This window comes from Galendromus occidentalis, unplaced genomic scaffold, assembly GCF_000255335.2.
Source record: "Galendromus occidentalis unplaced genomic scaffold, Mocc_1.1 scf7180000076332, whole genome shotgun sequence".
In the NCBI taxonomy this organism is placed as follows: domain Eukaryota; kingdom Metazoa; phylum Arthropoda; class Arachnida; order Mesostigmata; family Phytoseiidae; genus Galendromus; species Galendromus occidentalis.
Window position 1 is genome coordinate 1 of NW_003804321.1, and position 13,589 is coordinate 13,589.

The 13,589-nt window shown below is 51.4% G+C and overlaps 2 protein-coding genes across 2 annotated transcripts; both read right to left on the minus strand.

Annotated features, from left to right (window-relative positions):
- Positions 1-1,115: 1,115 nt before the first annotated feature.
- LOC100907118 (uncharacterized) lies at positions 1,116-6,713 on the minus strand. The gene has a single exon (XM_003738802.2). The coding sequence runs from the start codon at positions 6,711-6,713 to the stop codon at positions 1,116-1,118; it is 5,598 nt and encodes a 1,865-aa protein (XP_003738850.2).
- Positions 6,714-6,887: 174 nt separating this feature from the next.
- Positions 6,888-11,045, minus strand: LOC100907261 (uncharacterized). Its single transcript, XM_003738803.3, has one exon. It carries the CDS (start codon positions 11,043-11,045, stop codon positions 6,888-6,890), a length of 4,158 nt encoding a protein of 1,385 aa, XP_003738851.3.
- Between the last annotated feature and the right edge of the window lie 2,544 nt (positions 11,046-13,589).

Below are 13,589 nucleotides of genomic sequence, written 5' to 3' on the forward strand. Positions count from 1 at the left end.
ATGAAATCTTTGATTCTCGGTGAGAGGACAACTCAAATAATTTTTTTATGGTGGGAGGACCCATCACATGAGAACGACGACCCTCACATGACCTCCCTGAAGCTCCCGAGAACCCCCCCCCCCCGAATTTTCGCGGCGATCGGTTCAGGCGTTTGTGAATTTTGCGAATTTACGATTTCTCAATTTTTTTCCGAGTTTTCGTATTTTCGCCACTGGAGCACTCAAATAATTTTTTTAAGGTAGAAGGACTCATCGCATCGGAGAACTGACCCCCCTATAACCACCGCTGGATCGCCCAGAACACGCTCCTAAATTTTCACGACGATCGGTTCAGCCGTTTTCGAGTCTATAGGTGACACCAGACAGACAAACAGACAGACATACGTTTTCATATATATAGATATAGATATTCATGACCGGCCGATGATACGAAAAGTACGAAACATATGGCTTGCAAATCAGGTTCATATGTCTCGTGAATGTCAGATCGATGCATGTTCCGCCAAGCGTCGTTGCCTCTGATACATGATTTTTGAGCTGCATGAAAAACGCGCTATCGAGAAATTTTTCCAATTGTGATCGGTCTTCTTCGGACGTATTGAAATCTCCGATGAGAGCCAGTGGACTTCGTTCTCCTGAACTATCGATTTTGTGAGCATGCAATAGCCTGGTAATGAAGCTTTTCATCTTTTGGAGATTCGTTCGCTGATGAAGATAAACACCCACAAGAACAAATGAATTTCCGTCAGTCAGGTGAACTTTAGCAATTGTTGCGTCTCCTGTATGCTCTGTTAAATCGAGCGTTACGAGAGACGGATTCTAGCGATCAGAACTCCCCGAGTTCGGTTCCGAGATCGTTCCGGCGATAGAAAGTTAGGACACCAGCGCTTGACTGACGAGACACCCTCGACCGAGAGTACATCACAACTGACTTTTATTGAGAATGAGAGCGATTCGGCATCGCCGAGGGAGAGTATTCGTAGCGGACGACACCGCGTCGGATAAGAGCCATGATAGACTGATATTTAGGAGATTCCCAGCAATATTACAACGGAATTTAACACTGCCTCCCTGAAACGAGACGTTTCAGCACAATTATGAGGACTTTCGATTATTTACACTGCAGGAGTCTCTTCGTCGATTCGGTCAGGTACTTCTAAGGGAATGAGCGTTTGGGCAGCTCGTCTACTCTCAAAGCCGTTCGAGAAACGTACGGAGTATGTTCGTACTGCGCCATCACGGCCGGGATGGCCTCGAAGTACACGAACCATGTGCCATTTCGACCTTGGAATGGTGTCTTCTTTTAGCAGGCAGATAGAATCATCGGTCAGCGGGCGAGGTTTTCCCTTTCGATCGAGGTTCGCCGAGCGTAGAAGCAACATGTATTCCTGACGCCAGCGCGAAGAGAGGGATTTGAAGTAATTGGTCCGCTCCAGCAAGGCTCTGCGTAGCACTTCTGCACCTGGTGGCATGTCCGGAACACTCCCGTTCGGCCCCAAGCTGTCTAGAGGAAATCGCGCACAGAGAGGGGACTCGAGTGGCCCTCCGTGAAGAAAATGGGAAGGAGTGATGGCTCGCATCTCCCTCGGGTCGTCACAAACATACGAGAGCGGTCGATCGTTTATCGTGGCCGATAACTCGCGAATTATGGTACGTAGCTCCTCTGAGCTGACGAGGCAACGGCCAAGAGTTTTGATCAAACATCTCTTGGTAACGCCGACGAGACGTTCAAAAAACCCGCCTCTCCAACTGGCCCGGGGACAATTGAAAACCCATTCGATACGATGTTGAGCGAGAAATTCCCGAACTTGAGGATTACGGATCTCGCTGAAGAGTCGACGAATATCCGCTGCGGCGCGGACAAAGGAGCGACCGTTATCGGAGATGAACTTGCGACACGATTGGTGTTCCGCGAGGAATCTGCGCAAGGCAAGATGAGTCTGGAGCGTCGACATGACCGGGACCAGTTCGAGGTGTAGAGCGCGGATGCTGGTGCAGGTGAAAAGCGCGATGTAATTTTTCACGGGACCTTCTCGGGAACGGGTGTGAAAGGGTCCACAGAAATCGACGCCGGTCACGGTGAACGGAGCGACCAATGAGGCTCTCTCGAGCGGCAGAGGAGCCTGAACCTGATCAGCGCCGGGTCCCTGCGCTCGATTGCAGACAACGCAACCTCGAAGAAGCCTCTTGATGACCTGGCGACCGCGCAGGATCCAGAAACGTCGTCGTAAGGCGTTAAGAATCGTGCTTACGCCCATGTGGGCATTGAGTCGATGATGATGTAATATAAGCAGGGTAGCGAGTCTGCTCTCGCCCGGAATGATGATGGGATTTTTCTCGTCATATGTGAAATGATTGGCAGCAGTGAGTCGAGACTGAGCTCGAAGGAGCCCGTTATCATCCAGATGTAGCCGATATAACGTGAGCTTTGATGATCTCGTAGGTCTCTCGTGAGCCAGAGTGGCCGTGATCTCGTTCGCAAAGTAGGCAGACTGAGTCCATTTGATGAGGAGTAGCTCGGACTGCGACCGTAATTCGGCCTCCCCGACGGAGTCGCCAACGTTACGGCGGCGGCAACGCCGAACGAATCGAAGCACGTTCGCCACTACCCTGAGCGATTTTTCCCAGCTACTGAATCGCTGAAGATCTACCAATTCAGGCGCAACGACTGCGGGAGTGACTACTAATCGGAGTTCCTTACTAATGGAATCCGTATTGTCACAACCGGCCCGCAGGCGCTTTACCGGTCGATGGTCCTCAGGTTCAGACAGCCACGAGGGAGCTCCAAACCACTCCGGGTTCGAGAGAAGATCCTGAGCGGACGTACCCCGAGATGCGATATCAGCGACATTATGCTTCCCCTCGACGTGAAACCACTGTTTCGAAGAAGTAAGCTTCTGGATCTCGGTGACTCTGTTGCAGACCCAAGTTTTCCACCTGGTGGGTTCTTCTGCGATACACCAATAGTAAGTGACCGCTGAATCGGTGTAGTAGGTCGTCCTATCGAGTTTCGCTCCCAGCCTCTCGGTGACGAAAGCTCCTAGACGAGAGCTGAGCAAGGCAGCCAACAATTCGAGTCGGGGAATCGAGACCTTCTCTTTAGGAGCCACGCGGGACTTGGACATCAGGAGTGAACAGCCACTGCCTCCGTCGGCGTACAAGGTCTGGAGGTAGGCGGCGGCAGCATACGCTTCCTCGCTGGCGTCGCCGAACACATGGAGTTGATATCCGATGACTCCTCTGCCAGGATCCCCATACAAACGAGGGATTCGAAGGCGCGATAGGGTCGGGATCTCGGCCACCCATTCCCGGAAGTCGTCGAGCAGGGGACCGGAGAGCGGATCGTCCCATCGAAGCGTCTGTGACCACAGTCGCTGGACAAGTAGCTTGCCTCGAAGTGTGAAGGGAATCAACCAGCCGACCGGGTCAAAGATCGAAGCGACCACGCGAAGCACCTGCCGCTTGGTGGCGGTCTTCCCCGCCCCCGCAAGCCGGCTGACATCCGACATTTGAAACTGGAACTGGTCGCTCTCCGGAGCCCAAGCGATGCCCAGGACCCGGAGTAGTCCAGTCTCGACCAAGACGGCGGATGATCTCGAGAGGATCGATCGAGTCCTGAGATGGTCGATGACGCCCCGCGAGTTGGACTTCCATTTCCCGAGACTCATGCTCGCTGATTGCATCCAATCCATGATTTTGTCGCAGAACTGGATCGCTTCTGCTTCTGAGTCGAAACTGCGGAGCATATCGTCGAAATAGAACGAGCTACCCAAATCGTAGGCTAACGTCGGATCGATCCGCCTGAAATGTTCGCGCAGAACGGCGGCGAGCAAAAATCCACTGGGTGTGGCGCCCCAGGGTACCCTTCGAAATTGGAAACAGCGAACTCTTGTATCCTTGGGTCCCTGCCACAGGAAACGGAAGAGGGGGCGATCCTCAGCAGCAAGGTCAATGGTCATGTAAGCCTGTACGATGTCAGCTGAGAGGGCCACTGCTCGAAGTCGGAAGTTGAAAAGGAGTCGCAGAATGTCTGGATTCAGATTTGGGCCGGCCAATAAATGAGAGTTGAGCGATGTCTCGCCGGCTGCTGAGGAAGATCCATCGAAAACGATCCTCCATTTGTCCCCATCTTCTCTCTGGGTTATGACTTGTCTATGCGGCAAGTAGAATCGGTGGTCCCGAGCGCTTGGAGCTGTCAGATCGGCATCGAAGACTTCCTCCGCATGACCTGCTCGAACGAAGGCCATGATTTCTCTATCGTATCGATCCAGGGACTCGGGATCGCGCGTTAGTGCGCGGCGTTTCGCCGATAAACGAAAGAGAGCAGTTTCGAGATTGTTCGACAGCTGTTCAATGGAATCACGTTTTGGCATAGCGACAGTGTAACGTTGACCGTCGTATGCGATGCTATCCCCAAACTGTCGGAGTGCCTCATGGTCGGCTTCGTTCAGGTCGCTTTCCGCGGATTCGGCGGGCCCGATCGCCTCCAATTTCCAAAGACGCTCGAGATCTTCCGCAGGCTGAGACATCGTAGCTGCGCAGCAGATGGGCTGGACTCGGACTACATCGCCGCGAGTCGAATTGGGTCCGTAAGAGCCGGAGATCAGCCAACCGAATCTCGAGGATTTGGCGATCAAGTTCCCATCGATTACGGCTTCCTTGTTCAGGTGAAGAATCTTGTACATTTGGTCTACTCCAATCAACAGATCAGGAGCAGCATCGTCGACGTGATCGATGATGGATGGGTCGGCCAGCGGATGCGTCACTCCGAAATGCCGAATGAGTTGTCGCATTTGGTCCGAGCAGTTAGATGGAGGGTCGACACCGAAATCATACTCGTGGGCGTGAATCTCGATCGACTCGCACTCGTCGCGAGCACCCACCAGCCGGAGAGCGTAACGATTCGTGGTGATGGCGTGTTGGCTATCGAAAGCCTGTAGATTTAGGTCGACGCGAGCCTCTGGTGGGATGCCCGGAAGCTGGCGAATCAGCTTGCTGGTAACGAAGGAGACCATTGACCCGCTGTCGAAGAAGCATCGGATCCTGATCCTCGAACGTCCGAAGATGACGAATGCGCTAGCGGTCATGACGACGGAGCGAGCGCTTGAGGCGGCTGCGACAGTTTGTAGAATACTGGCCGTTGTTCGAGGGTTCGCCTGACCGCCAGACTGTTCATGCATGACCGTGTAATGCTCTGAGCTGTTACACTTTCGACAAGGCTCTTTGGGTCCCGTACATCGACGGGATGGTGGATGCTCGAACTGAAAGCACCTCACACACCGTCGGCGCTGTGCGAGAGTTTCCAAACGTTGACTCATTGTGATTTCAGCGGTGCAAGTGGACGGTCGATGTTCGGAGCTGCCACAGAATAGGCATGGGCTCTCGCGAGATTTGCGCGCTCTGCGAGGAGTGTTCCTTGCGGCAGCAGCTGCGGTGAAAGGTGGAGGCGGGCGAGGAGGATTCCTAGGAAGTACACGGGACTTGGACCTCCTGTGATCAGACGATGTCGGCTCGGCTTGATCCCCGACAGTACTTCGCTGTTGGGTCGACGTCTTCCGTTCTCGCAGGACGGTGTATCTCCTGAGGAAGGCGAGGAGGTCTTCTAATCTTCGCGCTGCGGCGGCAGCCTGATTTTCGTCCGCGGAACTGTCGGTAGGGAGAACGTCCTGCTGCCGATCTTCGAAGTTCAACACTAGGTTCACCGGTAGAGCGTTGCGGATTGTTTGCTCGTACGTTAGGGCAATACTCTGCAACGGCACATTGACACCCTCCAGAGCGAGTATGGTTCGCTGCGTATCGTTCAGGAGCTCACGCAATCCTGCGGTATCATTCGGGTTCCGAGCGAGTGGCACTCGGGTGGTATGATTGATCACCTCCTGCTGTCTGAGCTCCGGAACACTGTAGTTATCGTCTAGCAATCGTAGGGCGACTTCGAAGTTGCTATCGATCAATGGCAGCTCGCAGATCAGGCTCTTCGGTGCGCCGGAGAGATGTTTACACATGGCCACCAACTTGTCGCTGTCAGTAGCTTCTGTTCTTCGGCGGACGTAATTCATGAACTGGGAGCGCCATAACTTATAGCGCGAGACTGACCCGTCGAATACCTCTGGAGTAGTGTCAAGATAGAGTCTCGGATTGGCGCAGTTGCTGCTCGCAGATACTGATGAAGATCGCGCACCGTTTGTTGTTTCCGAACTGTCAACACGCGCGCTCACTCTCGAAATTTGGTTTCCGCCGTCGTCGGCAGGTAATCGCTCACCGGAGACATGCACCTGTCCGACGATCTCGTCAGCCGCTGCGTCGGCGCGGCAGCTCGAGACGGCCGAGGCTGTAGCCGATTTTTCGAGAAGCTCTATCGCAAGCAAGCCGTCGATGATTCTCTTGGCGGTGAGGCCTAACTCGATCGCAGACTCAGCTTCCTCGGACTCCCGCTCTGCATCAGCTTCAGGGAGGAGGGGATGACGCGAGATTTCTTCGCACACCCGGCGGACCACGTCGAGGCGGCCGTCGACTCTGGACCTCGCGCTGAGGATCGCGAGTCGATTGCTGTTGTCGATGCACTGGAAAACCGTCAGTGTCTCAATTTCGGTCTGGAGGGCGTTTCTGGCACGGGTTCGACGCCCTCGAAGTACGGCGAGGCTCGGCAACGAGTCGGCTCCCACGCGAGGACCGCTCAGGCGATTGGTGTCCTCGGGAGAGTACTGAACGGGCATGTTGGATCGCGTATAGTTGGAATCCTCGGCCACGGCACCAAATGTTAAATCGAGCGTTACGAGAGACGGATTCTAGCGATCAGAACTCCCCGAGTTCGGTTCCGAGATCGTTCCGGCGATAGAAAGTTAGGACACCAGCGCTTGACTGACGAGACACCCTCGACCGAGAGTACATCACAACTGACTTTTATTGAGAATGAGAGCGATTCGGCATCGCCGAGGGAGAGTATTCGTAGCGGACGACACCGCGTCGGATAAGAGCCATGATAGACTGATATTTAGGAGATTCCCAGCAATATTACAACGGAATTTAACATGCTCTGATGAAGCGTGTCCTTCCAATCCCATGGAACTTCCCGGATGAGACAGCAGTGGTTCAATGCTCATTCTTGAATCATTTCGTTTGTATATCGCGACGCCCCCAGCTCTATTATCACATCGTGATTCTTGTTCGAGATTGAATCCATCGATTTTCACTGTTGTCGATGATGGGTGATTCCATGTCTCAGTGGCAACAATCAGGTCGGCCCGTTGAAGAACGACGTCCGTCGAAATGTCTTCCGCGTGGGCTGCCAAGCTCTGAGCATTGATATTTATGAGCAGAAGTGATCTACGATTGTCGGCCGGTTTCAGGAATTCAATTATTGATCTCGTGATCGTGGGTAGGTGATGTGATGCTAATCTGTTGTACTCATTCTGGACTTCTTTGACTGATGGATTAATCGCGCATTTCGCATGATGGAAGATAAATTCGTCCTTAGCGTTGGTAAGGAACAGTCCTTCCAAGCTTGTGACTCTGCTCAGGGCGACATAGACGAGTTGCTGCCTATGTTGTTTGTTGTACTCGTAAACGATCTGATCAAAGGTTCCACCTTGTGATTTATGTATTGTGAGAGCACAGGCTGGCGCTAGTGGTAGTTGCAGTCGCCTGCATTTGATTTTTGGGGTTATGTTTATATTGACTGAACGCAAATCTATTGGTACCCAGCGCTCGTCTAAGAACCCGGGCTTACAGTGAACATGCGGTCTGCATTTCTTTCGTAAGTGTCGACCGACATATTCTGTTTCAAATTCCAGCCAGACTCGAATAGATTGCGTCCCATCTCGGCCGCTTGGATAGTGCTCAATTCGACGTAATTTCCCGATAGCTCCATTGACTAGTCCGTCCTCAACATCTACATTCACTGTTAGCATGTATGGATAACTTTCGGTTAAGGTGATTGTGTAGGGCAGGTTCCCCGTATCCTTGGAATTCAGTTTATGTACTCTTGATATTGCATCCCGCCTCTCAGTTTCTGTGCGGTAACCACTATATGTGTCGGCGGCGATGGACTGCTCTGAGTTTTCTGTGATCGGGATAGTTTTCATATTGTATGCTTCCACGTCGGCATTGTTGTAATATAAACGTATGACGCCGTTTGGAAGATTCTCTTCGCACCATTGATGAGTTCGGAATCTTGATTGAATCACGTTTTGCTCCTCCATCGTCAGGTTTTCTCCGCTTCCTATTTTGGTTAGTAAGGTCGAGAAATGACTTTCTTTCTGACGAACAACTTGCACCAAGGGGAAGTAATCCAAGGACTGCCAAAGTATCGCTTGACCACCGAGTGTGTTTCGAGTTGCGCAATAGACCGGGGATGCATTGACTGGGGGTAATTGTTTCAAGTCGCCACACGCAAGCAAGTCCAAGCCACCAAAGTTCTTATCGTATTCGCCTGTCATGGCTTGCAATCGAGAGTTGACGGAATTAAATGTATGAGATCCACACATACTGATTTCATCAATAATCACACATTTAACGTTTCTCAGGCAATGGCGGTACGTTTGTATCAAATCTGGGGAGAGATGTGTTGTTTGTCGAGAAAGTGTCAGACGAAACGCCGCGTGAACTGTGACTCCGTTTATACTGACCGCAGCTTTTCCTGTAGTCGCCGTCGCGATATAGGCATTGTTCTGGGTGTTATGCTGTTGTGAGTATCGATTGTATGTTTCCATCAGTGCTTTGAGTGTGAATGTTTTTCCGCAGCCCGCCGGTCCTGTGAGGAATATTTGGATGGGCTCCCGGTCAGTTTGGTGCAATCGATGTATGACTTCCAAAATTAATTCACGTTGTTCGGCGTTCGACTTACGTATCAATGCACAGTATTCCTCCTTGCTCATGACATTGCTCCGAGCTCTGACCGCACTTATGTTTGATGGGTTCGCATGGGCTTGCAAATCATCATCATTGGGATTGTCTATGAGTGTCGGGACCGCGTCATCAGATTCAGACTCGATACCCTCAACTACTTCTTCTGTGCTCGAACACATAGCTTCAATCTCTTGCAGTACTGAGTCGATGTCTAAATGAGCTTCGAATTCCTTTCGTCTCTCTACGATCATCAACTCGTTGGAATTGAAAATTTCTATGAACTTGTTTCGATCGATGATTTCTAAGAGCTCGTTACGGAACGGAATGTGTAAGGTGACCATCTCCCGTTTATAATTCAGTTGGTCATCTCTTTCATAATTTCTATAGCGTATGATTTTACATTTATCTCGACGTCTGTATCCGCGCTCAGTTTGTCTGTCCGGACCATCTTCGGGATCATCGTAATCCTCGGCGTCCGGGTCCTCGTTGAATCTCGGTTGGGACTTAGGTTCATACCAGGCGACGAATTGGGCTAAAGTGATCGACTCCAATACTTTGGGACGCTCTTCATATTTCTCTATAATGTTCTTAGTCCATATATTCGTGCTGTCCTCAGCTAGATTTTCCGAATCCATGACCGATTTTCGTTTACGCGACTTGTACCTTTCATGTTGTGGCATTGTGGGAATGGAAACTGTGGAACGAGATGCCCAGCTCATAGGTTGACGTAAGAGATACCAGGCTGCTTCCTGTGAGGACATTTCTACGCTATTCAGAACTTTCAACCCGACCTTACTCATCAATGCAGCTTGATCGTATTCGGGATTGTCTTCATGTATTTTGAGCATTTCCCGATGTAGGTTGCTTATACCTCGATTCGATTTATTGACATAGTCGACGACATACGCCGCAGAGCTGTAAGGATCGAGGATGAATTGCAAGTCCATGTTTGAATTCAAGACGGAAGCAATCCATGGATGGAATGTATTTATGAAAATTTGATTCATGTTTCTTTTGAAGATGACTGACGGCCGCTGCAAATTAGACCTGATGAGATTGAGATAAGCTTCATAATCACAGTCAATGTCATTCAAGTAAGCTTCAATTGAATCGTAGGCTTTCGTTTCAAGCTTCTTCCGAGCATCAGATACTTTTGGTTTCAACAGTTTACGTCGTTGATCATCTTTTTTGAGCGGTATGAGAACTCTGGTGCGATCCATTGGCCAATAAGGGATATTGAATCGACAGTGCTGCTCGCCCCTCTTCGTGCATGTGAAAGTGTGCGAGTGAGTCTGGTTGCGAATCATTTCAGTGCATCTCAGATCTTTCTCATCAACGCTACATAAGTCGGTCAAAGCTTGCGCCGTCCGAGGCATATCTTCGCCGATTTCTTCGGCGGGATCATTGTCTAGCCAAAGTATTATGTGCGCGTGAGGGCTACCTCGGTGCTGGAATTCTATGCGCAAGAAGAAGTCGACAACACGGTATCTGCCGAACGGATTGTGGGACTTGTTGGAGGTTAGCATGGACATTATCACAAGCACCAATTTGTGGAAGTAAATCGAACAAACCACAGGATCCTCGGCAACCAACCGCGCCCGTTCGTAGCGATCAAGCTTTCCGAGGATCTCATCTACTCCAAGATCGCCACCAAGTGATTCGGAATCATCTGATAGACGGTTCAAAACGCGCAGTAGATGCGGCCAATGCGTTTCGTTTGCACTCAAAGTCATGAAAGCTGTTGGTTTCCCGAGTTGACGGATCATTGCGAACAAATCCTTTTTCCTACAGGCCCAGTACTGCACTGAATTTGGGATTGATTTGAGGAATGCTTGATTGGTGTCGATCAAACGTTCCACGAATTCGCGATTCTCGATCATGCTCCTGGTAATGTTCACGGTGCTTCGCAAACATCTATACATGTTTTGAATACCATCCCGAACTCGGAACCGCAATATCTTCATAGCCATGTATAGCACATGTTGTGGAGTTACTCCGCGTCGATCTTTCCTCCTAATCTCAGACATACACATCGAGCATGCCGTTGCGCGAGACCTATCCACCCCAGTTTTAATGATGCGAGGACAGCCGAGATATATTGCTGGGAAAGATAATTCCTCAGCATAAGTATCATAAAGGAGACTCTCTGCCCGACTATTCTGTCCCGGTGCTATGTCCAGGCAGTGCTCTTCATTCCACATCATAGTGTGTTGCCGTGAATTAATCAGTTCGGACTCTAGCGCATCGCTAACATCCAGGAATTCTATGCCGTCATCAGCTGTGGAATCAGCTCCAATTAGGGAATCCTTGAAAACAGACCAATCCACCTGGATATTGTAAAGTTTGTAGAGGGGTCGCTCGACCAAATATTGTAGCCATGTCCGCACCGATGATTTTCTCACAAATCCGCTGATGTATGATGATTCATGAATGATTTTTTTTTCAAGTTCACATTGAATGCGAAGTCGTCATCTAAATCACGCGGCAGGGAACGCACCATAGTGTCTACTTCCACGGGTACATTTATCACCTGGCCAATGATACCATAAGAACCCTCTCGACGTAAGCGACGGATCTGCATGAAAGGGATTCGTGGGGATATCAGCTTTTCTGTTATGGGATCTAAATCCGGCAAGTTCGATGGCTTAGGGGGGTACACATATCCATTCGTCTTACTCATCGCCGGTATTTTGTTTGTTCGACTAACTCTGAAGCAATTGCCACAGAGTCTGAACATGGTCGTATCCTCGCCTGGTAAATGGCTGGATAGCGTACTCGCCATTCGAGCGGTCACTGCCTTCAAATCCCGCTCAAACCATAGCCGATCGCACACATTGCACGCGTGTCCGAATTCATTCTCTACGAAGTTTCGGTGGAAGTATACGGATGCTCGTTGCCAGACATGGACGAGTTCGGGAGATCTCGCCCAATCCTGGTCAATCGGTTCAGAAATCGCTTCCGTGACTACTGTCTCATCCTCATGCGTGGAACTGCTCGTTACGGAAGCCCCATATAGCGTATCAATGATAGGTCGAATCGTCCCCCTAGTGCGCGCTCGGTGTTCAGCAACCCGCTCCGCGCCCGTCTTCGCTATCTTTGCCGGCCGGTTAGCGTTTCTTTTCGCCTTGCGTTTCCGACTCGTGGGTTTGGGTCTCATCCTGAGAATGAGACCATATGAAAAATGAAGCAATACTACCTCTTGAGTGAGCTGCCCACCGCAGTTGTAGAAATCGCCGTTCCTTCAAAGTGATATTCAGTGCATCGTCGTTAGAAACCATATCAGAATTGAATCTGCCAATACAGACATATGTAGGTACGGTATCCGGGAATGGATCGAGGTGTCTTTGACGAGCTTGCCACCCTCCTGGATGTTCTGGCTGCGCATGCACACTGTATCGGGTGCGCTACGAATTGACCCATCTGCTCAGCCGTCGCAAGTCCTGAAGTGTTCATCGACCGTCGGGGAAAAGTGTTATTTATCCATATTTTAGGATATTCGGATGGGTCTTTCCGAGGCCGTCGAAGATGCCCAGAACGGCGATACAATTCCACGAAAATTGGACGGAAGAAGCCACCGTAAATTTGCTCCAAGTCTTGACAAACGAGGACACGATGCGAACCGCACAAGCGGAGTTTGATGGCCCCGAAGTTGGACAAATTTCGTTACATGAAAGACGAAGTACATTCGACCGACCACCCAAGCCATACTAAAGACGTTTTCACGTCAAAAAAGCCGCCCGGCGATCCTCGAGGAAATTGGCAGGGGGTGACGTTTCGGGCGCAGTGCAGGCCCTACTGTCCCAGGATAGCTTCGCACCGAGGTCCGCCGACTCTGTACGACAGATGAAACAGAGACATCCCGACGAGCCGCCCGACGCTTCAGACCAACCCGGGCCCGTTGGGACTTGGCTGGGCAGAACGGCTTCCGAGGAGGTCGAGATGGATATAAGGTCCTTTCCGAACAGTTCGTCGGCGGGCCCTGATGGGCTGAGACCGCGCCATTTGAAGGACCTAACGGCACCCGAGCTTGGTGAGTCGGCGACCCGACTCAAGGAGAGCATTGCTCACCTGACCGATCTCTTACGCGGAGGCAGAGTGCCCGACTCCGTCCGCCCAGTCGTTTTCGGAGCAACGCTTCTCGCCCTGCTGAAGCAAGACGGGTCTCTTCGACCCATCGCCTGCTCACTGACTTTCGTCGTTTGGCCGCTAAGATCGCCTGCAGGCAAAACCCCGGCACGATCTGTTCTGCTCTGGGCCCAAGACAGCTCGGTGTGGGTCGCTCCGGTGGACTTGAGGCAGCTGTCCATACCTGCCGCGCTTTCCTGGAGAGTGCTCCGACTGCCGCCGTCATGGTGAAGCTAGACTTCGCAAACGCTTTCAATACTCTTCGTCGTGACTACATGATCCAGAGGACTTCGGAGCTTGTGCCCGACCTGTTTCACTTGGTGCACAGCTCATACGCGCGGCCAAGCTGTCTCTTCTACGACGGAACCGAGATTCTCTCCTCCTCGGGTGTGCAGCAGGGAGACCCACTCGGGCCTGCTCTCTTCTGCCTCGGGGCCAAAGAGCTGGTCGACTCACTCAACGCCCCCTGAATCTCTGGTACCTGGACGACGGTACGCTTGCTGGAACTTTGGATTGCGTCCTCTCTGACATCCGGAAGGTTCTCGACTTCGGGGGAGTCAGTGGCCTCCGCCTCACCCCGAGAAGTGTGAGGTCTTCGTGGACCTGCTCGACGAGGGTGA